We start from the raw sequence: 27,940 nt of genomic DNA on the forward strand, positions 1-27,940 counted from the left end.
TGGTTGTAGTTTTAATGGTTGTCTTCATACATAGTCAAAACGTTTTTGAAAATCCTTGGAAAAACATGTTTTTCTGGTCTAGACATTTTCTAAAATTATGAAAAAATTCCATCAACCACTGTGAATATAAAGAATTTGCCCATTTGGAAAAAAAGTCATAGCTGTGAGGCACAAAAACCCAAACTCAAAGCTGCTTTTTTTTTTTTTAAATCAACTTAAATCCTGAAGGAGGTAAGATTTACAGTTGGCTCAGTTTGTGTCACAAGCGTTTAAGTCTTATATGTGGAATATAACTCTTCTTTAAATAAGTATTATTTTTCTTTTGTCCAGAGTGTTAAACCTTCTATATTCAAGTGATTGGACTACCCATAAGAGTTTTGAAGGAAATAAGACTCTCAGGCATCTATCAAGACTCAAAAGTCTCCTGTAGATAAAACATGTAAACAACAACAATAAAATAAATATAGGAAATACTTCTTTGTAGTAACTCACTCCAGGCATACATAGGAATTCTGGCTCTTTTTCTGCCATCCCCAGCGTTGTTAACAGGAGAAAGTAATTTCAGAAACTTAGTGGAATTTAATTTTGTGGGCCCTTGGTAGCAGAAGGGAATAAGGAAAGTTAAAACAATAAAGCACCCATTTGTGCTTGTGATGTTCATATTAGGTCAGCCTTGCAACCAGCCTGGCCCAACATGTTGATGCTGGAACTCGGTGATAGGGTTATCTAATCTCCAGGTCAGCTCTTTTACCCTGCAGGTTTGCTTTCTTAGAGCCTGTTTATTACTGCTGTTATATAAGCCGAAGATTCAAATCATAAGGCAATCCATATTCCCCTTTACTTAAAAGATGTTTAGATGAGATCTTTTATGACTAGGTGCCTGATCTCATTATTGTTCTATGCAAACCAAAACCCCCACTTAATTAAACAAGAAACAACCAAAAAGTTTTTCTATGCTTTTCTTCCCCCACTGCTTTTTTTTTCACTTAAATTATAAAAAAAAAAAAAAAAAGTGGAGTGGGGTAGAACTTGTGTGTTCTGTGATTCTTTTGGGTGATGTCATAGTTTTCAAACCTTAACTGGAAAAGGGAGCTTTTTTAATATTTAAGAAAAAAGTAAATGTTCAGTATTCAGTGAAATAGGTGTCGAAAGTTTTGGGGAATTAAAAAGGCAGTTTGAAAAATCAACTCACTGTTACTCTTAATGTTTTAGATTGCTTTGTTTTACCTAAGTCATGAACCCATTGAATTGCTTCACTGTAGAAACTAATCCCCATGGATTACATGTACCTGCTTGAAAATAAAATAAAAAAAAAAAGAAACCAACAAATTTTGCAATCAAGTAGGAAATGGATTCAAGTCCATTTTGTCTGTAATGGAAGATGAATGAAGGCCACTGTGTTGTATCAGATCTCCAAATATGATTCCCCCTCTCCCTCGTGCCTTCCACTTCAGAATTATTCTAAAAAGCAAGAACGCTAACTGCTCAGGGACAGTGACAGTATCATTCCTCCTCTACTAATGGAAAGGCTATATTGAAATACAGTTCACGTACCAAGAACTGGAATGATTTCAGGTTATCAGATGGTTATGTGATCCTCTTTTTAAGTAAGCCACTACTTTTTCCATATTTGTGAAATTGATGCTTCTCAATTAACAAGAAAAGGGATCTGAAATGAGGCTTGCTTGTTGATTCATTTGTGATATAACTGCATTAATGTGTTTCTGATAGCTTGGATAAGCTGTTTCCTTGAGTACTGTAATCATCAAGAAAGTAATTCAAATAAATCTCTCTTAGACACTTCTTATTCTGAAAAAAGTCAATTTCGGGGGAAGTGAGGAGACCCCTCAAGGCATAGAATTTAGATTATAGCAGTTAGATTATTATTGCAAATAATTAGTCTTTCCCTTTTTGATAAGATATATATCCGATTGCATTAGTTAAAATAAGATATTTTATATTTGCTGGAGAAATATATTGTCAAGACATATGAATTTATCAGAATTGTACCATTTAGAAAAAAGTACAGACCTCTTCTGGAAGATTACACAGAGTTAAAACTTGGAGTAGCAAGTTTAGATGTTGCCAAAACTTGGCAAGCTTAGATGTTGGCACTATATTCTGAAAAACAAGACTCTTGGCTGGTCTCGAAAAACAAACATAATCAGTATTTGGTAGTGCTTATTCAAGTAATTTTGTTTTGCAGTATTGTTGCTTGTCGTCTTTGTTGTAGGAAGAAAACTTCTAATGCAGTTACGAGTGTCCTCTGCTATTGTGCATTATTTGTACTGGGTGTTTTCACCTTCTGGAGTTCTAGCTATGTATTAGTTTTGCATATTTGAGGATTAATATTCTCTGTGCTACAGAAATTAAGATAAAATTCTGAAAACTTGTAAGAGGAAGATTTTTACTTTCTGTTATAAATCCCTCTATTAAAAGCAGTAGGGAGGTGGAGCAGACAATTCAAAGCAACATACTGTATTTTCTTCCTCTGTAGATGATGGAGAGAAACAGCAAAAACGTTACAGGCTTTCATCAAAAACCTCTCCAAAAGAGAGTTCTCAGTCACCTGCGTTACCATTGGTAGAACAAGAATCTCCACCTTACAAAGAAAGATATATTCCTCCTGAGCTTAGCATCTGGGATTATTTCATTGCAAAGGTAATTTTTTGCTGTTATGGAAGTTAAATATCTTCTATCGCTTCTGGAATGGTAATATTTTTCTTATTAGTCTTTATTCTAGGCATTGGTCTAGATGTGTGATAGAAACTGCCTGTTTTTATTATTCGTATTTAGCTTTTTCTAAAACACTGCCTACAGATGTTTTTGAAACAGCTTTCTTAAAGACTTACTATGAAATTAATCTGTTTTCAGACAATGGTATGAACAAAACGTCATTTTTTACAGTTACAGAGTACAAATATATAGGTAATTATGGATCAACTATTAGGTGAACAAGGAAATGTGAGAAGCTTTTTATCTATTTCAAATGAGTGAAATGAATGTGTATCCTTAATAGGAATCAAATTACATTGCCTTCTGTCAAGTCTGCTGTGGCAGATCTTTCGTTGTAGAAAGTTACATGATTGTGTGGAGTTGTATTGCATGTTTCTGTATCAAGTATTAGGCATATCAGCAAAATAAATATTTAAGCAGTATTTTAGGAACAAGGACAAAAAAGAAATTGCAAATACTGAATAACAACTGGGGCACTGATGGTGGGCTTATAAATACTGAATTCTCTAGGCAGGGGATAGGATTTTCTTGTTCTTTAGTCCTTTGAGCCCTTGGAAGAACTAGAGATAATACTTCTCAGTGAGAAGCCAAAACCACCAGTGTAACAAGCTTGTGTCCTGTGTGTTGTTTGATGTATCTGATGTGAAAGTAAAGCAAAATAAGAATAGGAAAACTCTTAGTATTTTCATTTTCAGCAGTAGAATTTTGAGTAATGTAAAAAATAGTTAAGCTGTTAAAGTATACAATGCTTATGGACAGGTACCCTTTTCATGAGATACAAACTCCAAACGTTACTAAATTGATTAAGATGATACACCTGCTTTTTTATGAAAAACATTAAATATTATAATGATGTATTTTTTTCAAGAGAATTTAAAAATAGATTTTGGCTAGAAGATACTCAAGGAATATTATTTAAATTTTTAGCCTTTTCTTCCATCACAAAGTAAAGTGGATTATGATTCAGAAGAGAGCCAGGAAAGTGGTGAGGATGATGAAGATACTGATGGAGATGTGTTTGCATCAAATTCACAAAATCAAGAGCATTCTAATTCAAATTCATACAGGTAAGTAACTCTTTAGAATGCAAGATGTTCTTCAATGGCTAGACTTGCATTTCTGGCCTTTCGCTTTTGAGATAATACTCCAGTTACTTGATATTTCATGGCAGTGCATTATCTAGACTTAGTAGTTAGTTTTTCACAGTCATTATTTTACTCATTAATACATGATATACTGGCTTTTGAATTCAAAGTATCTATATTATTCTAAAATACTGTTTGTAGTTATCAGCAGTTTATAATGAGGATTTAAAGCTTTAAATTTAAATCCTAATTGTGAATAAGTGAGAAACTTATTTTTCTATTAGTAAATGACTTACTAGTGCTTTCTTGTTAGTTGGTCACTGATGAGATTGGCAATGGTTCAGCTGGTACTTCACAATTTGAAGATTTTCTACCCTTTGGCTGGACATGATCTTTCAGGTAATAAGCAGCAGAGTTGTCTTTTCACACTTAATAACCACATTTAAAATCAATATTTTGGATAATATATATGTTGTAGCTTTACTTTTAGTTCAAAAGTTCTTAATTTTTCTGTGATCTGCGAATAATTCTCTGATACTGTTTATCATACTGGTATATTTATGAAGTGACATGGTGGGGTGGGTAAGATGAGCGGGTGAGAAGGAACGCTCAGTAGTTAGCAGAAGTCTCTGCATACTTAGTTTTTTCTTTGCCTCTTAGTCATCCAAGAATATTTACAATATTTATTTCTTGGTGGAAACGCTATAGTTTTTTTGTAATTCAGATTACATCATTCCTACTCCTTCTTTCATAGAATCATAGTATCATGGAATGCTTTGGGTTGGAAGGGTCCTTTAAAGATGATCTAGTCCAACTTACCTGTTGTGGGTAGAGACACCTTTTGCAAGATCATGTTGCCCAAAGCCCCATCTGACCTGACCTTGAACAATTCCAGGGATGGGGCATCTAGAGCTTCTCTGGCAACCTGTTCCAGTGTCTCCCTGTCTTCATTGAAAAAAAAAAAAAAAAAAAAAAAAATTTCTGCCTAATATCTGATCTAAATCTACTCTCTTTTAGTTTAAACTGTTACCCTTTGTCCTATTGCTACAGGCCTTGGTAAAAAGTCTTTGTCCATCTTTCTTGTAAGTCCCCTTTAAGTATTGAAGGTTGCAATAAGGTCTCCCCAGAGCTCCTCTTCTGTAGGCTGAACAACCCCAACTGTCTCAGCCTGTCCTCAAAGGAGGGGTGTTCCATCCCTCTGATCATTTTTGTGGCCCTCCTCTGGACCTGCTTCAAGCAGTCCATGTCTGTCTTGTACTGGGGGCTCCAGAGCTGGATGCAGTACTCAGGTGGGTTCTCGTGGGAGCGGAGCAGAGAGGCAGAAATTGCCACCCTCACCCTGGTAGACACCTTTCTTTTTATACAACCCAGGATGTGATTGGCTTTCTGGGCTGGAAGTGCACATTGCCAGCTCACGTCCAATTTTTCATCCACCAGTATCCCCAGCTCCTTCTCCACAGGTCTGTTCTCAATCCATTCGTGTCTCAGTCTGCATTGATACTGGTGATTACCCTGACTCAGATGCAGGACTTTGCACTTGACCTTGTTAAACGTCATGAGGTTTGCATGGGCCTGCTCCTCAAGCCTGTCAAGGTCCCTCTGGATGGCATGCCTTCCCTCTAGCATATCAACTGCCCCACTCATGTTGGTGTTACCTGCAAACTTGCTAAGGGTGCACTTACTACCACTGTCTGTGTCATTATCAAAAATAATGAACAGTAGCAATGCCAATATGCCACCCCTGAGGGACATCACTAATTACTGATCTCCATTTGGACACTGAGCCATTGACTGCAACTTCTTGGATGCAGTCATTCAGCCAATTCCTTATCCATCAACTAGTCCATCCATCAATCCATATTGCTCTAATTTAGAGGTAAAGATGTTGTGTGGGACCATGGCAAAGGCCTTACAGAAATCAAAAGCAGAGGACGTTGGTTGCTGTTCCCTTGCCTAGCAGCCCAATCAGTCCATCATAGAATGCCACCAGATTAGTCAGGCACGATTTGCCCTTTGTGAAGCCACACTGGCTTTCTCTTATCACTTCCCTGTCATCCCTATGCCTTTATGTAGCTTCTGGGAGGATCTGTTCCATGATATTTAATTTCTATCAGTGTTGGAGAAGTCTGTTCCTTTATTTAGCAGTGATAGCACAAAGCAGTTAATCTTTTTATACTTGCAGATATCAAGTTGAGGTTTGAATAAAGCTTACTTTTGGAGATATTTGAAATACAATTCAGTCTTCAGCTGTGCAATTATTTCCATCAAGGTAATAATGGAGAAGGAAGATTTTTTTTCTTGATGTTTACTTGTCTTTCTAGAGCTTCCAGTTAGCTCCCCGATATGCCATGCAGTTTTGAAAACACTACAGCGCTGGGAACAAGTTCTTCTCCGACGTCTTGAGCTATATGGGGGTCCACCTCAACATTATATTTCAGTTCATGCTTCTGAAGATGCCCTAGCTGCTGGTCCTGCATTGCTTCGCCATAAAGCTTTACTTGAGCCTACAAACACTCCATTCAGGTGAGTCTAATGTCTATAAACACTGACTATAATATCTTCAATATACATAAAGCATTATGTTGTCAGTGCATGTGATAGACCATAACTTCGATAACTATATCATGCCAATTTCTAGACTTGCTCTAATCCATTGTGAACTTGTGGGTACACATCAGAATTGATGCATCTCTAGACCAAAGCATGATCTGGAAAAACAATCAAAGGTTTCTCATTTTTTTTAAGTTCTTTTATTGAAGCTTAACTTACTGTTTTTGAGTGTCTCTGTGGAAAAATTATGCTTGATAATAAAATAAAGAATAACAAATTTGCCCTGAGAGATAATTAAGGATGAGTTACAATGAATTAAATAATTGCCCTGCCTTTGGAGGCAATAAAATTACGTTCTTATCAGTATCTATTACTAAAACTGGAGAAGAAATTTTTACTATTTATAATATTTGCAATTATATGGAGTCACAACTATGCATGTTCAGCTAGAAAAGTGTGCTCAGTTTCTTAAATTGTCACTTTTTAAGTAGATTTCTGCCTTTTTAATCATACCATCACCTGTGGTTGCAGGATCAATGGAAAGTCTGTCCTTTTGTTATAAAAAAAACCTCATGATTGTCACACTTAATTTTAGTAACTTGAGTTGATTAAAAAGGAACAGCTTAACATGTATCTGCTACCTGGCATTAATTCTAAATTATGATTTAAAGCAGTTCAGGGTTTGATGGTTTTTGGTCTGCCATAAGCAGCTATATTTGTGTTTACAAGTTTTGCGTTGAGCATACAGTTTCTAGGGATAAACATAAACATTTCAAGTCTAATCTGATTCTACAATCTTTCCAATTTTGTTACTGAAAAGTTGTGGTTGTTTCAGAGATCTTACGCAGCTGATGATGTGTTCCTAGCAGGAAGTGTTAGTCATTCATTGTCCATGTGATGGAAGCACATTAGCAATAAACATAAATGATTCATGTTGTAAAGAATAATAAGGTGGACCAATAAATAATCTGTATGCTTACCTTATTGTTGTGTAATCTCTTAAACAAATTTTTCTCACTTTTCCCAAGATAAGAGGTGAAAATACTACATATTCCTTTCCTTCTTCCTTTTGTGCATCCTCTCACACATAGGTTTCTCAGGAAGGTGGTACGAGAATGCTTCTGAATAGGTCTTGTACAGTGTTTAGAGAGCTGTAGTTTTGCTTCAGTGATTCTTCTGACTATACTCTGATTAGAATATAAGGTATTGCACTCATAAGTATGAGCATGATGTAAATACTTATTTAAACTTTGTTATGTAGATCTAACAGTCATGTTGCACTATCTGTGAAGAGGCTCTGGCAGTACTTGGTTAAACAGGAAGAAGTCCAGGAAACCTTTATCAGAAATATTTTTACAAAGAAGCGATGCCTAAACGAGGTTGGTATGGTATATAAAATGCACAAAATTATGCAGGTCAATCTGAGCTTTTACTTAATTTTTTTTGACTGGCTTGTTTACTTTCTAGAGTGTGACTGGATAATATACTGGACGATGAGTCTAAATCTACAGTATTTCATATTAAAAATCTTTATCCATTGTTTAATTGAAAGCAAAATCAGTCTTTGCCTGTAGGCTGACACCTAACACTGCTTAGCTACAGTCAGCCTCTGTGTTAAGACCAGTATAAAAGCTGTCTCAAAAAGACAAACTTTAAAATTGCAAAGATAAAAACATTAACCTAATCAGTCAAAGTTCTAAAAATTTGAGTTTGTCCCTGCCATAGTCATCCTGGGCTTATCCACTGGTTTCTATCATGTTATGATTCAATTTTAATAAGGAAAATGCTCATACAACAATTAATATTTCTGTCCCTGATAAGTTGTCCCAGTGTCTAGCTGGATTCCAGGTTCAGATTCAGTAAAATGTTCTAAAGTTGTGGTTCCGTAACAGAGTTTTGGCTTGTTTTTTTCCACTCTTTAGTTTCCCCTTCTCTTTCTTACTCTCTCCTACTCCCAATAATTCAAAAATATCAGTTGTATTACAGAGAAACCATGGAGTAGCAGAAACATAGGAGAAAGAAGCAGATCTGAACAAATTAAACATGCAGGAAAAAGAGTATTCATGACTAGAAAAGTCATGGCAGCAAAGAGTTCTGTATAAGCTAACCTTTGTCCTGTCACAACTAGAATATTAGCTTGTTTTAGTTATTTGTGAATAATTGTGCTCACTACAGATTGCAGTTAAAAGGAAAATTGTTCCTTTTGTTTTGTCCTTTGAAGATGCACTGTTTCTCATTATGCCTTGTGTTAATGCAGCCATGTTGCTATGCTGTGTAGAAAGGTATTTTGGAATGTTTTAGATGTGCTTTATATGTTTCCAAGTAGGATCACTGACAGCCTTACAGAGCATAGGTGTGTTGGCTTTATTTTTTATCCTCTTATTACTGGTGAAACATAAGTGGAGATTGCTTATTTTCCAAGAAAATTGACTTTTTTGATGGACAAAATGCTGTTACAGTACAGAATAGATAAATCAGTTTCTTCTGTACTGAATACAGAGTTTAAAATTTGATAATTACTGTTACTACGTAAAATACGTGTGTGTGTGTGCGAGTGCAAACATGCTGTTGTTTTTGTTCTGCATTGGGGTAAACAAGGAATTAAGGATTTCCTTGATACTTTGCGTGTTATGTCTTATCTCTATGCATTGTTCTGTGGTTGTTCTTTCCTTGGTGAAGTCATTAGAGGATCACAATGAAACCATGAAAAATTCTGTCGTGGAGGAGCCCATCGTCAACAAGGTACACTGTAGTAATGCTCAAATGAATTAGACCCTACGTAATTATGAAATATTTCCTTTTTGAAATGATATTGATCTCTCTTAAAAAAAATCTTTGACATAGCAAATAAACTTGAAAACTTAGTTTTGCAAGAGACTGAGTTGAACTAGTCTTAGAGCCTATCTGAAGCTAAATGTATCTTAGAAAGCTAGATTAAACAATGAGGTAAGAACAATATGTATTATCAAATTCTACAGCTATGCCAAGTGAAGAGTTGAGGTTGACATTTGCCCATGTGACAAAAATTCAGTACTACTAGGGGAACATAGTACATACAGGAGCTCTCACCAGTATGAGACGGCTAGAATAGTTGCCTATAAGTGAAGGTGGTTAACTGAAGTTAGAGCCATTTGTTAGCATGATACTAGTCTCCTACTGAAAATTTTTGCTGAGCCTTAGTTAGTTTTAAGATGGTGACAAATTGAACCCATGTAAAAACTTTATGGCAATGTTCTTGAAAGACTTGTATGAGAGAGTAAAAAAGTATAATGCTATGTCTAGAAATGTAAACAAATACTGTATTCTTAAGGCGCTCTTTTACAAAACTAGTGAGAAGACAAAAATGAGAACACTCTAATGTCCTTGAGCTATGTTGTTGTTATTAATTATGCAATAAAGCAGTATTAGCAAGTAGGTAGTTGGAACTGACTGGGGAAAAAAAAAATCTTAATTTCACGCAGGTTTGTTGATCACACAACACAGATCATGTTTTTGTATCTGTTTGTCACCGCAGCTTTATGCAGTTTTTCATACATAAGATCACCAGAGTATCAATTCTGTTTTAATCTTAAAATAGGTGTTCTACTCTGGTGTATAACAGCTACAGACTTTTTTCAGACTTTGAAAAAGACTGTTTGCAGCTTTTTGTCAGCACCATTTTACTGTTTTTCAACTAAAGTAACATTGTTTAAATCTTTTGAAGACCAGAGAATTAAGAAATTGAAGGGGAGAGTCTGGGAAACAGTCGTTCTGGAATAATGCTTTGTGTTTTGAAGAAAATGCAAAATTTTACATTTGTAATTCAGGTTTGAATTTTTATATCACCATTTGTTTGGCAATACCATTTTTTTTACTGTAAAATTATTTAATAACTACAACAGACTGGAGTCTGTAATCTGTCAGTTTTATACTTGCAACGCTGAGCTCTTTAATTTTGAACAGGAGTCCTACAGTGCTGATAGAGTTTAGAGTTTTGACACATGCTGGCATATAGCTGGATGCATTTCTAAAATACAAAAAAGTAGACAAGATTCAAATACAACATTAGATCACACTAAGGAAAAAAAAAATGTGGTAGTCAAAAGCTTGTGGTATGAGAATGTCAGCTTATCCATTCTGCACAGATAAATCTGGAATCCTGCACTAAGTTCAGTTTATTTTCCTGCTCAGGATCTTGTCTGCACCTTCTCAATTCCCTTTGGACTATTTCATCAGTTGCAGTAGTGAAAAGTGCTTGCTAAGAACATGAAAAGACTTAGCAAATTTTTTTAAGGAAAAAACATCAAGAATCAATATTTTATTACCAACATTCCCAAGTATGCAAGTAGCCTTGCTGTCTTTCAGCATTCCTGAAAACCAGTGTACTGGGATTTCTGTCACAAATTATGCTTTCTGTGTTGCTGTAGTAATCTCAACGTGGCAGTGGGAAGCTAGATTATTACACATGAAACACCTCTACTGTAATTGTTAGAGGTTATATTTGTCGTGTTTTCATAGAATTAAATTGGGAAAAAACCCATGAGATTTAATACCATCTAGTGTTTGGTCTCTGTACTTCCAGTAAAAAGCAGTGTTGCATAGCTCTTTGCATTTATATATACACTTTACTTCTTAAATACAGATGGAAACAGATATGGGATACCCAGGAGGCAAGGCAAGAATAATCCATAAAGAGTCTGACATCATTACTGCTTTTGCAGTCAATAAGGTGAGTATAAAGGAGGTAGGATAATCGAATTGTGTTGTACTTCCACCTGATAAACAGGTTGTAGTCCCGTTGTGAATGAGTGAGATATCCTTCACTAGCCATCCTGCTACAGCTTGAATTCTTAGCGCTCCCTTTTATCTTGTAAAATTATCTTTTTCATAATAAACAGTTCTACTACAAATTGTGGGGGTTTGTTTTTGTTTTTTTTTTTTTTTTTCTATTCTGCAATGGATTGAGGGAAGAGGTGGCCTCTACTTTTTCTTTAAGCTTGTGTGTGGGAATATTTTTTCCTTCTCTGTCAAAGACACCCAGGAAGTCATCTTTTCTTCTCCTGTTTAACCGTTTAAACCTTAAGAAGTGAAGGAGAGGAGCTTGGTTGCAAGCATTGTAGTACAATTACCTCTTGTTTCTCCCTGCTTTCCTCAAAGGATAAACTAGAGCTGCTTGAGAGAGGTACAAGATAGAAATAGTATGGGATGAGATCCTAGATGCAAATAAAATTCTAAAAGGAAATGTCAAGTTTAGACAGTTTATACAGATTTGTAGGCATGAATGTTTGGGTTTTGTAAATTAAGTGTATTGTTTTGTGAACAACTGTACCATAACCAGAGAAAACAAAAATAGCACCATTTTGAGTATCCCTTTTGTATCTGTTTTTGTGTGTTACTTTTTTCAGGCAAATCGGAACTGCATTGCAATAGCATCGAGTCATGACATTCAAGAATTAGATGTTTCTGCAATTTTAGCTACACAAATCTATACCTGGCTTGATGATGATGTGGAAATAGAAAATAAAGGGTATGTTGCCAATATCACAGCTTGACTGCATATAAGTCAGCGTAACAAAGCATGGTATTTAATGTTGTTGTTTGGAGTCTAACTTATAATGTTGTTTCATTTTATAGGGCTGATGATTTCTTAGTTATACATGCTCGTGATGATCTGGTAAATGTTCAGGGAACCACTCCTTATACTCACAGTAATCCTGGCACACCTATCAATATGCCTTGGCTTGGTAGTACACAAACTGGCAGGGGTGCATCTGTGGTAAGTCGCTTGTCAAAGGTTAGCCTTGTGTACTCTATCTACTTCTCTCCTTTTGTCTGTTCAGTGTTGCTGGTCATATTTTACAATCAGTGTGTAAGTGTAGTTTTTCTGTGTAATCAAGGCAAGCTGGAATCTTTTGTAATCATTTGGTTAATAGGTTAAAATACTGCACAGAACTTAAGATACACCAACTAAGCAAGCAAAGTTTTTAGTGAAACCATATACGCTTTCTATACCTAACATATGTTAGGTATAGAAAATAAAGAATCAGGATTCAGGTAGGAAGTTGCAGCTTAAATTGTTCTTAAAAGACTTGAAGCCAAATGCTGTATCTAAAAAGTATATATTCAGGAGATTTCAGGATATGAATTCATAAAGACTGGGTAGAAATATTGATGTGAAATATCAAGGTAGCTTTTATTTTAAGCATAAGTTTCATTCTGAGTTCCAGACTGTTCCAGTCTTTATTTAAATGTAAATACCAACTTCTGCTCTAATACCAAGTACCATTGTAGTGCACTTTGTACTGGTATGAGCCTGTGTTATAAAAAGGACAGCAAATGAACTCCTAAAGCAGATTTCACTGGCAGGACAGAGGCTTCAAATGAAATTAAACTCTGGAAACTGAGCAACTTAAGCTTGGGAAAAATGGGGATTCTTGGTCTCATAAGAAAAATGAGGAAGGCAGTACTGCAGAAATAGGACCAACTACAAACATCATGCGTAGTTTGAACTACAGGTCACGCTGATGTCTGTGACACTTCATCTCCAAAGCTCTTGTCAACTCTCACTTCTTTGAAGTGCTACACAGTTATGCCATAACTCTGCTTAGTAGCATTATTAAATATCTCTCTTCTGAAAATCACATTTTAGAGGAGGTAATCAGTTTCACTGTTGGGCATTGCTGAAATACACTACTGAGGGACACCCAGTAAAGTGTGACTATGTCCACATGAGCAAATTGATCCTTCTGATCATAGAAGTGACACCTGCACAAGGGTAGCTCTTACTTTTAGAAATAAATCCTGTGTCTGGAGTGATGCTTAGCCCTGAGTAAAAAGCTCAGTTTTAATTCGGATCAAATGATAACTCTAGTCTGGCCATTGACATATTTACCTTAGTTCCTCTGCAGCATAGATGTTCTTTAATAATGCAGATTAGTTAGCTGGGAGATGCTTATTTGGAGCCACTTAACTGGGCTGAAATGGTCATACAAGACACCTGTATCTCTGCCTATGTGCACATAGATGTGAAGTTTTTCCTGGATAACTGAATGCATTGTGTTGTGACTTGGCTGCACTTTGTGACATTTAACAGCTTAGAGCAAGTCTATAAGTAGAGACAGAATGATAGAACCATATGTTAAGCTTAATTGTAGCTGATTTTTGAAAATATTTGATGATTAGGAGGAGTAAATAAGGAATGAGCATTATAAGACCAATGTTATCCACGCGTGGAAGTGGGTATTGTGCTAGTACCTACAACTCTCCCTTTTGTGTAGGAACTACTGATCCTAGTTGCCAGTTTTGCAGCTCTGTTACCCCAATAAGGTATCTGCTGCAAGTATTCTTTGAATGACTTTCCCACTTTCTCACATCCATTTATATGTATGTATACACACGTACGTATAGAATTTGTGTGTGTTTGTGTTTCTTAACAAAGTAATTACATAATCTGTTAAAGTAAACTATTCTTACATGACTTTCTATTTCATATGTAGTAAAACTTTCTTACCTAAAGTTATACAGCTATGCTTGTGTTGAATGCGTTTGCTATTAAAATTTGGACTTAATTTTTTTTTGGCATATTGTTTTACTGTGGCAGAGCAGAGAACCAACCATAACACGCAAGAACTCCTCCCCACTAGGAAGGGAGAGACAAAGGTACCGAATGAAGGACAAAGTAAATGAAGGAAAATATAGGGATTCTTGGAAGTAAATAGTGTTACTGTGGAAGGACTCAAATATGGAGGAAAACCAGCTTCACCAAAATCTTTCCGTTGCTATGATTTGTTACTTTGTTCCTTCAGATCCTTGTTCCCATCTTTGCTCTTCCATAATTTGCAGCCCATTTAATAGATATAGTCCACAGCTCTTTACCATTACTGGCTTTTCAGTCTTGTTGGCTTTGCTTTGCTTCCATCAACAAGGGAAACTATTTGACTTATGATACTCAGGCAATTGACATTTTTTTAGCTCTAAGGTTTTTTTGTTACTCTTCTGTGCTGTTTCCTGTACGCCGTTCATGGGAGGTAAGTAAGGAGGCCACCACCACATCCTTCAGTACAGGGTGTTTACACAGTTCTTACAGGAGGTCTTTCTAAGAAAGCACTGAAGTAAATAGTACAAATTGTCATCTTTGAAACTCAGGTAATGTTCAACAGCTTGTCTTCCAAACCAGTATGACACACATATTCACCAGTTTAATAACTCGTGGGTCAGATTTTAAGCTTTTTTTATTCTTCAGTCTTACTGTACATTAGGCCCAAAGCACCCCAGTCTCCAACAAAGCAATGAGTGTTCTACCCATCAGCTATTGTTTAAGGGGAAACTAGCAGTACCAAATGTCAGTTACACTGATAATGGAAGGGTTTGCATTTGATAATGATACTTGGCTGCTAAATCAGAGACACTGCACCAGAGATTCATGTAAGCATAGTCAACACAGACCTTCATTTTAGTGAAGAAATAGAATGCTCATTAATCTTTCTTTCACTTACACATAGGGATAAATTGTAAGTTTAGAGAGCAAAGTACTGCAATTATTTACTGATTAGTATATGAGTTAATGTTTGAAGAACATCATCCTCTTTGGTCTTGTCCTAGATCTTCTAAAGTATGTATTGTTTTATTCACCAATGTTTTACCAAACCGTTGAGCTGTTTTCCTTGTCATTTAAAGTACTTACAAAAGGAAAATATGTATTTAATAAAGATAAAAATTAACATTTTGGAAGTGTTTTGAAATAAACTTGGGTAACCAAGAGGCATAAGGCTTTCTCTTCAACAAATAATAAAGCCTTGAGAATTGAAAGATCTAAATCTGCTTCCAAAATGTAATCAAGAGGATTGCAGTTACTCTACCAATCCAAACCTGAGGAAATTTTAGCAAGAAAATCAATTATTTCCCTCCCAAGTGTTTTTCCTCCTTTTTGTTTGCAAACTGAAAATTTGGAGAACATTACTTTTCAACTCTTTGGACGATATTTAGTAATATGAAGCAAGTAAAAATTTGTAATTCATACATTAGTCTAGTTGGCACCCTGATCAGAGGCCAGGGGAGAATAGCATTCTTAAAATATTTGAGTCGCTATCTACTGTTTCAGTGACAAAGCAGTGACAAAATACTGTACAAAATTATAACAGTAGTTTAGTGCCAGCTTGCTACTGATGAGTAGAAGTGGTAAGCTGCTGTGTTGAAAGTGAGTGGTCTGGCAATAAACTTTTGTATTATCACTTAAAACTAACACCTTGCATGAATATAAACTTACGCTCTCTCTCTCTCAGATGTTTGAGTAAATACAGGCACGAGCAAACCAAATCCAACAATTTTCTGAGGAAAGGCAGTCCTCAAAGTAGCCAGATGCTTTTGAGGAGAACTAACAGGAAATAAAAAAATAAAAACTTAACTTTGATGTTAAGTTTTCTGTTTCTTTCAAAGTGGGGTATTGTGGGTTGGACTTACGATTTAATTAGGTAGGTTTTTTTATCTTAGTTGTCTGATGTGTCCAGTCCTCTTCATATATTGAACCCTTTCCAATTTTTTTAGTCGACTAAGAAAAATAGCGTTCTTGGTAATCTACTTTGCTCAAAGCAAAGTTTGGAATTTAGGAACAAAAGTGCTGCTGAAAATCCATTGGATCTGTATTTGCAAAACTATAAACACTTCTGAAGAATTTTTGATTTATCAGTTGCTAGGTATATCGTTTATTCTGGTTGGCCACAAGTAATCACTTTTCAATCAATGACAATAAATTAACCAGACTTGAAAATAAATATATTCCTTCCTATTTTTTACTTCTGTTAAAGTTTGTTTACCTCTTTCTTTACATGCTTCTGCCTCTCTCTTGCTTATCTTACAATATTCAGGAATATTCCAATAAATTTAATGGAATCAGAAAGGAATTGGCAAGAAAAGAGGTAAGATTGCAGTCTAAGGAGTATTTATATTTGGATCCATAAACTGCTGAAGCAAAAAGTTAATATTTACCTAGAAGTATAAAGCCTGCAAAAGTATTAACATCTACACTAGTTCTGGAAGAAACTGAATTCTATCTGAATTTCTAAACCCAGTACTTGCTTTCAGTAGGAATTTTTATAGGAAACAACTTTCTGCAATCACTAATTATTCAGTAAGTTTTTTGTTCAGTGGTATTGTTTAATTATTTTCTATTTTGTATATTGAATAGATGCTCAAGAAAGCTATTAATAATGTCAGAAGAATGGCTTCTCATCCAACATTACCATATTGTAAGTTCAGTTTTGTTAAAGAAAAATTATCTAAAGATTATATATTTACTTATTGGCCTTTTTCCTTAGTGTGCTGCTATTTTGTACTAGCACAGCAATCTATTATATGTTTTAAAGGTTGCTTATAAGCCCTATTTTACTGAAATTCTTCTTAATTTCCCAAAACAATAATACCGGGGGATATAATATACCCTTTAGAAACAGTGATAGTTTTTTATGCCAAAGTAGTATTGTATTTCTGTTTTATTTGTGACTTGGATGGAAGATGGAGATAATAATGTATCTTTTTCTACTAAGTAAATAGCTTCATATTTCAGTACCATCTAAATGCAGTCTCAAACAATGAGTAAGTACTGTTCAATAAGGTTTGAATAGCATGGGTTTAAATTTCAGTGGTACCCACTACTCCTACAGTATGCCAGGTACTATGGCACATACTGTGGCACTAGTTATTCTGAGGATGTTGTGGGCTGGTGTGAGATTTCTTAAAATGCTGGAAGAAAACTTCCTGCTCAACTTCTACAAATTCTGTGAAAAGTCATGTAAATATTTTCTGTTGCAGACCTGACAGGTGCTCAAGATGGTAGTGTAAGAATGTTTGAATGGGGTCATGCACAGCAAATCACATGTTTTCGGTCTGGTGGCAACTCAAGGGTAACACGCATGAGGTTCAATTACCAAGGAAATAAGGTAACTGACAGAATACTTTTGTACTTACCCTCTTCTCCCTGTCCCGTTTCCCCCTGAATATAATTGTAAGTTAGGAGAAACATCACGTTCTTCAAATAAAAAGTAGTTTATCTGAATTGTGGTTAATTTATCTGTAATACGTACATATGTATTTACAGTTAATATATCTTTTTTCAGTTTGGAATTGTTGATGCTGATGGATATATAAGTTTATATCAGACAAATTGGAAATGTTGCCCACTTACTGGAACTTCACCTAAACCATATTTGGTAAGCTGAAAACTAAATTAGCTTCTGTAAATGTGTTGTGCTCTTATTTCCTTCCCCCTTTAGAATATTTAGGAGAGGGCAGTGATTGTGCTGACAACCAGTATTAATCAAGATTTGATAACATATTGTTGCTATCCTGTGATCCGTATGACAGACAAGTTCTTAAATCCTAATCATGCTTACTAACGTAGAGAACAGAAAACGCGATGTTAGATCTGAAATAACTCTGTCCTTTGAGACTTGTCAATAATCGTCAATTGTTAATTAATTGTAAATAGCACCAGACTGGAAAGGATACTTTCATTAAAAACTAAGAGTGTCAGAATACACATACCTTTATAGCCTGTGTTCTTTAATTTGTTTTTGAAACAGCTCATCTTGAGGAAGTCCTAAGATTTCATGCAAACAAAATCTGTTTCTTTTTTAATTAGTAATTTCTAAACTGAAATTTTTCAGACCTGGCAGTGTCATAACAAAACAGCCAATGACTTTGTTTTCATCAGTTCATCATCTTTGATAGCCACAGCAGGACTGTCTTCCGACAACAGGTAAGAACTGCTGTGATAATGCATAAAAATGAAGTGGTGCTATGTTTTCTTGCCTTCTCTCCCCCACACTTTTTTTTGATTATTTTTCTTAAGCAGTTTAAGAGCAATGTGCATACTTCTCTGTTTCCGTCTTTGTGGATAGTGGAGAGGAGCAATGTCTGCAGCTAAATTCCATGTGCCTGTTAAAGGAGGTTCCATAAGGAAGCACAAATCCTCTGTTCATGTTCCACATGAGGAGAGGAAGTGCAGAGGGAGGTGCTGATCTCTTCTCCCTGATATCCAGTGACAGGGTGCATGGGAATGGTTCAAAGCTGCGTCCAGGGACGTTCAGACTTAAAAAGCATTTCTTTATGAGAGGTTGATCAAACATTGGAACAGGCTTCCTAGAGAGGCGGTTGATGCCCCAAACCTGTCAGTGTTGAAGAGGCATTTGGGCAGTGCCCTGAATGACATGACTTAACTCTTGGTCAGCCCTGAAGGGGTCAGGCAGTTGGACTAGGTGATAGTTACAGGTGCCTTCCAACTGAACTATTCTGTTTTGTTCTGTTCTATTCTTATGAACCTACCTTAAATTATTTTTAAAGATGTAGGGAGTTGTGCATAGCACTTCATTTCACACTTATTTTCTTAAGTATGTTTTTATCAAGAAATAGCAAAAACTGCTAACGTTCAGGTGAATTCAGCTACAAAACATTGTAACCTCAATATGAATCCTTTATGAGAATAGCCAGTTGTAGAATGATTATATAGACGGCATGTCCTTGGATTATATCTATAACTGTGAAAGTAATCTGGGATCTGCTCAAAAGTAATAATTGAAAGTCTGTTTACAGTGCTCTTATGCCTGAAACAATCTTTTTAAGGTTCAGATGACTTTTCAAGTGTCCAAAATACTTCAGAACATTCCTTGCTGAATCAAAACATTTTTTTTTTTTTTCTACAGAAATATTTGTCTTTGGGATACTTTGGTTTCACCTACAAATAGCTTGGTTCATGGTAAGTAAAATAAAACCAGCAAAATACTTGGTCACAGTAAAACATATATATGTGCCTGTCCTTATGGAAAAGTTATTATGGGAAGTAATTTTAATATTAGCAGTAAACCATCTTTCACGGTCCTGTGTGAGCAAACCAGAGGTAATATAAAAACAGATTCTCGAGAAATTATTTAGTGCTATATATAAATGATTGGTTTCATGGACACGAGCACCTTCCTTTGCATACCTTTTATCTTTGCACCACAAGTGCAATCAGACAGACATCTGTAAACAGCCAGACATCTGCAATTTCTTTTCCTTTTTAAAAAATTCTCAGCAGCTCCTGCTTGTAGTGACTAGCATGTTGAGAAGACAATAGCTATAACACTTAAAACTACAGTTTTTAGCAGTTATATGTATTTGCAGGGTATGCATTTGCACCCTTCAAGGTTCCAATGGCTGTGTCTGTACTCATAAATTGGAGAGGCCTCACTCAAAATTTATCAGCTAAGTCTTAGAAAAAATAACGGTGCTACAGAGATAGCACTGGGCACTTCCAGATACGTTATCTATTTAGGGAATGAGAGGATGTGCTTTTTATCAACTGTTAGGATTTTCACAGAAGTCATGAAATACTTATCCTCAGAGAAACCATGATTATAAAATGGTTTTCTGAAGGTATGTATATGACTAAACACACCAAAACGTCTAGAAAATACTCATTGATTTTTTTATGAATAGATTGAACAAGCAGATGTACAAATAAGATCTCATAATTATATAGTAATTTCAAGAGTTGAACTAAAAGATTAACTTACTGCTATATTTGTGAAGTAGTGCATTTTTGCTTTCAAAGATTGTAATTTCTTGTAATTACAATCTTTTCAAAGATTGTAATTTATTCTATATATTATGCCAGATACTGTGGAGTGTTTTAAATGCTTTCTGTGTGTGTACAGATATCTACATACAGTATTACAAAAATGCGTTAGAAGAATTATTCCTATAAGTATGCTTTTTGAGATGTAATAAATATTTAACTGGGGTTTCATTAACTTTATTACTAACATTTTGTTGCAGTGGAAAAGAAATACATTTCAATGTCTGAAATACAGATTTAAGCTCAGAGAGAGAAGTTGTGAACTCCTTGTAATTGAAGTGTGGTGAATGCTTATGTGTGAGGTGTGGAATTTCTAAACATAAATTTAGAGAACCCTTTGAACTACAAGTACAGTATGATACATGCTGCGTGTTAGGATTCATAGTTTCTATTCTCAAACATACTGAGCTTTGTTCTGATAATTGTAATCTTAATTCACTTCCTCCACTAATTTGGTGGAGTAGATGTATCCAAACAAATGTAAAAAGCAGCAAATTAAAATAACCAGTAGAAACAAGATATTTGGGCAAGTAATTTAGGAGGACATTTCTTATGGGAAACATGTCTTAAAGAACAAACATTAGAAAGTTTGAAAAGAATCTGTTTCTGGTCAAGGCCTAATAGTTTGTGATTATACAGGGATAGAAAGAAGGATGTAGTTGTTTTTTCATACAGATTGTAACTGCTTAATTTGAGAATACTGCAACTTCAGGATGTCTGATGTATACCTGGGCTTACATATATATAGTACTGCAATAGTTGGACTTGTGGTCAATTGGATGACAGCACCAAAGTCACTGTTGCTAGTGTCTTGAACCATTAGAGGTTGATGGCCAATTAAAGTTAGTATTGTGAAATTGAAGTTCGTACTGTGTATTTATTCAAATTACTTTGCTTGGGCTTTCAGCTTTTATCTGTCACGACAGTGGAGCAACTGTGCTAGCATATGCTCCAAAACATCAGCTGTTAATATCTGGAGGAAGAAAAGGCTTTACTTGTATAATTGATCTTCGACAAAAACAGCAGCAACAGTTACTCCAGAGTCATGATTCTCCAGTCAAAGCAATTGCTGTTGATCCTACAGAAGAGTATTTTGTCACAGGATCTGCTGAAGGCAACATAAAGGTATTAATGAGGGGGAGGGGGCAGAGATATGAAGATGGTGATGTCTACATCCAAAAAGAATCTTTCATAGGTGTGAAATAATGAGATATGTCATATATTCTACATTTGTTCTCAACCCTGACTTGTACATCTACTAATTTAATTATGAAATGTTAGTCTTGCCTTGCAGTCCTCCTTTTAGTTAGTCTTACCTTAGTCCCTGTATGTATTCCTTATTATAAAAAATTAATATTAATTTTCTATAACTGTGTCATTACAAATGGCTGCATATCTATTCTTTTATAGTTAGTGTCAGAAAAATGAATGCAAAATGTAGTCAAATTTCTCCATGACTCACTACTGGTCAATTTTTAAAATCATGGCAATTATCCTTATAAGAGATTGATATTCTGATGCTTTTTCAGGTATGGAGTCTGTCTACGTTTAATCTTCTTCACACTTTCATCAATGAGCATGCTCGACAGTCTCTCTTCAGAAACATTGGGACAGGAGTCATGCAAATTGAGACAGGACCAGCAAATCACATATTCTCCTGTGGTGCTGATGGAACAGTAAAGATGAGAATCTTGCCCGATAGATTCAGCCCGTTAAACGATGTGTTAAAAACTGATGTGAAATTTATGATCTAGTATTTTTCTCAGAACAGTGTATAACATTCCCCTTCTGCCATCCCTGAACATATTTTTCCTGGAACTAGCCAACAAAGCAGATACACAATGATATCTTGTGCCACAAAGATGCTTTTTTTTTTTTTTTTTCATTTTTTTTCCACCCCCCGATATTTACTACCTGGAGCTTTTAGTCCCTGATGCACTAATGCCTTAAAGATTAACAAGGTCCTTCAGATTTTGATTGTTGCCTAAAATAAAAGCTATATGTGACTCACAACTATATACTTAATAATATTATTAAGATCTTGCTGAAGTGGTTTACTCTTCTTTTTGAGGTAGTTACACTCCCACCAGGAGTGTACCATCTGGGTATGGCCTCTGCTTATATTCAACCCTTGGCCACCTTCTAAAAGCAGGTCTGTCCAGATGGAAACCTTAGACAACGTTACTCTTCCATGGTGGCAAACCATAACTGTCTCTCTTCTCAACTTATTTAGTTGGCTGACAATAAAAATGTACACCTACGTGTAGAAGAGAAACAAAGCTAGTATGAATAGATACTCCTGGCCATGCAAGCATTCATATAATGAGCCACTGTCTGTCTCCATTCCTGGAATCCAGGCTGTTTACCTCTCTAACTTGCCTGATCTCCTTCCTCTGATCTAGGGTATAAGAAACTGAAGGATGTTCTGTGACTTGTCTTCTGTTCTATAGCTTGAATTCCTGCCATCAGGATGGCGGGCTTACCTTTTGAAAAGAAATATATTTTTAACCCTGAACACTCCCTTTCCAAAAATATGTAAATATTAATGGGTATCTTCCTAGTAAAATAGACAAGATTATGTGTGAAGCTTTAGTCTTGATCAAAAAGATACAGGAAGATACTGCTTTAGGATATGGCACTAGAATTTCTTCAAAGAATATTTATTTACGTGTCTGTAGAGGGGGAAAAAAAAAACAACCCTAATTTATTTTTACATTTTTTCCAGTAAGACTTTTATTTAGCCCAAAGACACTCATTTCGTTCTTAGCACTTACGCTCTTATTTGTCTGCTTTTCCTAAGTACTTTAAAAAGGAAAAAAGTTTAACAGCAAAGTACTTTAATACTGTCAGTCTTTGTGTACTGTATGTTTACATCGGGTGTAAAATGAAAGAAATTTTGAAAAGGATAGACGGATTTTTTTTTTGCCAAAATATTAAACTGCATAACTTAAATGTTTGACCAAATTATTAATGCACAAAGCCTTTACATTTTTTTAGTCAGCTAAAAACTGTTTCTGTAAGTATTTTGGTTTACTTTTCCTGACTTGAGAGCTTGACAGAGGTTTAATTTGTAAATTAGATGTGAGGCTGGATTACTTGAATGCCAATGGTGTACTTTTTGCTAAAAGATATTTTGTGAAATATAGCACCAAGTTATTAACTGTAAAATAAACTTGTCAAATTAGGAACTATGGGGATAAATAAAGCATAGCAGAAATGAAGGGCTCGTAAAACGAACTTTGTAACATTCTCAGGATGCTTTTATCTTAAGAATATAAAATTGTTTAAAAAGATTTTGTAAAATGTATTAAGGTCATTTTAAATGTATGTTTCGCAAGTTGCAGTGCAAACACTATGAAGGTTTTCATGCACATAACCTGAATTTTCAAATTGTGCAATAAAAAGAATGTGAATATTTTGCCATGAAGAAACATGTGACAGCATTTCAAACTGGTGCAGCTGTTCAGTGAGTTGATTGTAATTGTTCTTCCACAACATTTATAGACTGAAATCAAGATTGATATCAAAACAGTTTAAGTACAGTGATGGACCAGAAAAGTGACTGACTAAAAGTGACACCACCTTACGAAACAGACTTGCCCAATGTGTATGTCATATCTGCTCAGTGACTGAGTTTCTGATATTCCTTATTCTTATGAAAGAAGGAAAACAATGGAGTTAACAGTAGCACACTCCTTGAGAATCAACTGAAACCCTGACTTTGTAGCTGCTTATATACGTGCATTAGTTTTAGGCACCCACTGAACTAACAAAGTTACATTCAGAAAAGAAAAATGTGCACAAATAATGGCAACATTATATAATGATGTCCTTGATGTTTTGTCCTTAAATATTTATATCTCATTAGCTTTAATATTTCAAGCTCAGTTTATTGTACTGGCAATCACAAAAAGCTGTCTTACCATCTGCGATCTGAGCAGATTTTGTATGTAATTTTCTAAGACATACAATATTGTCATTTTTCTGAGTAGAGCTGCACTATGAATAATCCTGGCAAACTTATGCTTATACCAGAACAGTACTGACTGTGAGCAGGCATTTTCAATAATGTTTATAGTTACCATAAGCTACTCTCAAAACTAAATTATGTAAAATCACAATGTATTTGCCACACCTTCATAACCTTTCCAATAAATCCTGCAGAAACTCAACCTTCTAGAATTCCATGTTGCTGCTATTTCATTTACAAATCAGTTGTTTGCTTGTATAGTGTTCATTGATGTTCAACAATTATTGTAAGTCAAATTATCAGTAGCTTTCTTGTAATGATGGAATCAAAATGAGTTCACTTCTGTTGTACCTGAAACTTTTAAAGGGACACTCTCAACTTTAAATCTAATCATTGGGGAAAATGAACTCAAAACTCTTGCAGCTGTTGCCCTTAACAACTTCCACTGACTTTTGTTCTCCAGCAGTTAATGTTTTCTCCCCGTTGCTGTGCAAGTTAACTCAAACAGAAAGGTAATAGTGGCTACGTGGGGTTCTGTGCTTGCAGTAGCCATGTGCACAAACTGAACTTTAAATTTGCATCCAGACAAAATAACTTAGCTTGTAGTTGATAATGTCCCTTTTAAATATCATAGAGTAGCAGTTGTGACTTGTTTGTTTATGTAGCAATACATACTGCAATCAGTGTGTCATTCTTGCGTTGCTAATTGATTCAGTTACCTCAAAACAGATCTATGATCCAAGTTCTTGACTATTACTTTAGCAACTTGTGAGAGTTAAAACTCTGGCCATCTGGGTACTTAAACTGGCCTGCTATGTGACTTTTAACCAGAAAATTCTGACAGCTGATGTTGCAGGATGTTTATGGAGAAAGGTGGAGAGTGGAGCAGATGCAGGTTTTGTACCATGCTGCTGTGGCACAAGGCGAGCTTACACACGTTCAACTGTGTTTTAGGAGCCTCGCTACCAGTTACAGGAAACAAACCATTGAGAGGTCGTACATTAGGTACCACTCCCTTCCTCTTATGAGCACCCGGTGTTAGATTAGTTGCAATAGGTGTGAAAAAAGCAACAGTGATTGAAAGGAAATAAGCTTGGAGAAGATAATGTTCTCCAATGTGATTTTTTTCAGATGTTTATTTTTACTAAAAATGGCAAAGCCACCTCTAATGGCAGGTTCAGCACACTGATCAAACTACTTTCTATAAAATAAAGATATTGATTTACCAAGTTCCTTGGTGTTCCTTATTCCTCCCTATTTCTAGCTCTAAAACCTGCATGGTTTTGATATTTATCCTTTCCTGGATTTTTTTTTTTAATGTCTTAGCTTTTCATGCTTTAGCTTTCCCTGTATTAGATTTTTGATGCATGGGGGGTGTTTTGTGTGTGTGTCTGCATGTTTTGGTTTCGGGATTTTTTTTTTTTCCTTGGTTTGTTTGTGTGTTTCGTTTGGGGGGTTTTGTTTGTGTGTTTCGTTTGGGGGGTTTTGTTTGTGTGGTGTTTGGGGGGTTTTGTTTGTGTGGTGTTTGGGGGGTTTTGTTTGTGTGGTGTTTGGGGGGTTTTGTTTGTGTGGTGTTTGGGGGGTTTTGTTTGTGTGGTGTTTGGGGGGTTTTGTTTGTGTGGTGTTTGGGGGGTTTTGTTTGTGTGGTGTTTGGGGGGTTTTGTTTGTGTGGTGTTTGGGGGGTTTTGTTTGTGTGGTGTTTGGGGGGTTTTGTTTGTGTGGTGTTTGGGGGGTTTTGTTTGTGTGGTGTTTTGGGGTGTTTTTTTTTTTTTTCTTCAATTCAATGCATAACTGTCAGTTATAACCAGTCATTTTTCTCCCACAACTAACTTTTGTAACCCCTTGTCTGTTTCATTTTAACTTGAACGCCTGTAAGGGTCTTGGGGAGCTCCACCTCTCTCATTTCCCCACCCTTAGAAGCGGTACAGCCGTGAGTGCCGCTGCTCCAGGTAGGCAGCACACGCTAGGCAGCAAGATACTAAAAAACCACCTCAACATACGGCTGAGTGGAACGGAAGCACAATTTCATTTGGGGTTTATTTGGCAAAAATGGTAACTCGTCCTTCGGCTGCGCAGCAGGCAGGGAAGCAAAGACAAGGTGTACCCCCACATCTATCACCCGGGCGGTCCTTTTCCCTGCGGGCCTGTTCCACTCCCCCTTCTCCGTTCTCCGCCCGGTGCTGCTTCTCTGGGATGGCGGAGGAGGGAGACACGACACCCACTAACCGACCTGCCGCCCGCCTTCCCCGCGGCTGTACCAGCCTGCCCGGGGGCTGCCGGCCCACGTTTGTGCGGGACTAACGACGGGGGGGGCGACCGCCCTTCTTACCTTTCCCCTTCCCGTTCCCCTCCCCGCCCGCCCCGGGCCGAGCCGCCCCTCTCCCGCCCGCCGGCACCGCGCCCCGCCCCGCGGCTGGGGCAGCCGGGCTTCGTCTCCGCCGCGCCCGCACCGCCTCGGCAGCGCCGCTCCCGCCGCTCCCGCCGCCAGCCCCGAGGAGGCGCCGCTGCCGCCGCCTGCCCAACCCCCGACCCTGACCCCGGCCCCCGCGTCCACACAGTAAGTGCCGCCGCTCCTCGGCGCGGGGGTCCCGTTCCCCGGCGCGCCGGGGGAAGGAGCGGGCGAGGGCAGCACAGCCCCGCCGCGGCAGGGCGGGCCCGCGCCCGGCGGCGCCTCAGCGGCAGGGCGGGCCGGGCCCCGGCGGTCTCCCCGCTGAGGGGGCGGCCGTTGGCGGGAAGGGGAAGGGGAAGGTGGGGGGGGCGGCTGCCCGCCGGCTGCAGGTGGCGGACCCCGGGGCGGCGGTGGGAAGCAGAGAGGGGGTCCCAGCGCCGCCCCGGAGACAGTCGGGTTTCAGCCCGGGGGGGGGGCGAAATACGGGGGCCGGGGAGGGGGAACTGGGGAAGCCCCGTCGGGGCCGGGGCCGCCTCCCGCCCCGGCGGCTCTCGGTGCTGCCGAGCCCCGGCAGCGGCGGGGAGCGTCTCTCCAGGTGGGAGCTGCCCGAAAGCGCTCACGCTGAGACTTTCGCCACCGCAAACAAACAAACAAACAAACAAACAAACAAACAAAAACGTCTTCGGGTAAAAGCTGTACGGGGGCTTCTGTCGGGGGCGAACCCTGCCGCCGGGTCTTCCCTCCGCCGCTCTTCCCGGGCAGCGGGGCAGTTTTCTGCCTTCACCCCCCCCCCCCCCAATCAATATCAAGAAATATTTGTGCCGTCGCCCTCCTCGGGATGTGCCTGAGCACCCACACTCTGAAGTGCTCCGCTCTGGAGGCGGAGTGCTGCTGGCGAAAGAGAAACTTTTCAGAGACGCGCGAGTTTGGCGTTGAAATACTACCAGCGAAAATTCCTCCAGTAAAATTAGTTTGTATCTTAGGCACGTGCTGCTAGTTCAATAAGAGAGGTGGCGGTTCAGTGTGGGCTTTTCCTTCTTAGAAACTGGGATGGTCAGACTTCCCACGCTACAGGTCTGTGTGTCTCTAGAGGTGACTGGACCATACGTTTGCACTGGGAAAGCAAAACACAGTCCACATCATGTTTCCCTCTGCACGTGTCTTGCTTCGGTTGTGCTCCTTTGCAAATTATTTCATGTAACCGACTAGTGAAACTACTCACCTTACGAACTGCCCGGTCAAAAACTTCTCGGAGCAGTAGGATACACCAGGTGAGGAGGTGTTGGTTGCACTCGCCAGCTGGGTTGACTCCTGCCTGCTCTGCTTATCTCTTGTCGGGTCTAATATAGGAAATTCGCCTTGAAAGAGCGCTGGTAGTGGAGCCAAGTGCCTGCAGCCCTTGTGACAGCAGACTAGCCTTTTGGTTGCCACAGACCACAGGTCTAGTGTGAAAAGCGTCATCACTGGTCTGAACCTAATCGCTTGTGGGCATCGTTGTGAGATTCAGAGTTACAGTTCTTCATCAGCAGAGCCAAGGCAGGTACCGCAGGGGCAGCACAGGTCAGGCTGCACCTTATCTGTAAAGGCACCGCACCTAGACGCAGTCCAGATCCTGCACACCA

General features: G+C 37.7%; 2 protein-coding genes across 2 annotated transcripts in view; both read left to right on the top strand.

The window, feature by feature from the left end:
* The window catches only part of DMXL1 (Dmx like 1), an 81,979-nt gene extending 57,848 nt beyond the window's left edge, over positions 1-24,131 (top strand). The window contains exons 30-45 of the mRNA XM_082497087.1: positions 2,498-2,661; positions 3,664-3,803; positions 4,135-4,220; positions 6,143-6,344; positions 7,633-7,750; positions 9,051-9,113; positions 10,993-11,079; positions 11,756-11,877; positions 11,985-12,126; positions 16,534-16,594; positions 17,157-17,284; positions 17,462-17,554; positions 18,011-18,102; positions 19,046-19,098; positions 20,867-21,084; positions 21,489-24,131. Of these exons, the coding sequence (XP_082353213.1) occupies positions 2,498-2,661; positions 3,664-3,803; positions 4,135-4,220; positions 6,143-6,344; positions 7,633-7,750; positions 9,051-9,113; positions 10,993-11,079; positions 11,756-11,877; positions 11,985-12,126; positions 16,534-16,594; positions 17,157-17,284; positions 17,462-17,554; positions 18,011-18,102; positions 19,046-19,098; positions 20,867-21,084; positions 21,489-21,713 (1,994 nt within the window). The 3' untranslated portion in view covers positions 21,714-24,131. The remainder of the gene's footprint in view (positions 1-2,497; positions 2,662-3,663; positions 3,804-4,134; positions 4,221-6,142; positions 6,345-7,632; positions 7,751-9,050; positions 9,114-10,992; positions 11,080-11,755; positions 11,878-11,984; positions 12,127-16,533; positions 16,595-17,156; positions 17,285-17,461; positions 17,555-18,010; positions 18,103-19,045; positions 19,099-20,866; positions 21,085-21,488) is intronic.
* Positions 24,132-26,420: 2,289 nt separating this feature from the next.
* TNFAIP8 (TNF alpha induced protein 8) overlaps positions 26,421-27,940 on the top strand; it is a 64,405-nt gene continuing 62,885 nt past the window's right edge. The window contains exon 1 of the mRNA XM_082498099.1: positions 26,421-26,486. Coding sequence (XP_082354225.1) covers position 26,486 — 1 coding nt within the window. The 5' untranslated portion in view covers positions 26,421-26,485. The remainder of the gene's footprint in view (positions 26,487-27,940) is intronic.

The sequence above is a fragment of the Vanellus vanellus genome, assembly GCF_965231255.1.
Source record: "Vanellus vanellus genome assembly, chromosome: Z".
Lineage (NCBI taxonomy): Eukaryota > Metazoa > Chordata > Aves > Charadriiformes > Charadriidae > Vanellus > Vanellus vanellus.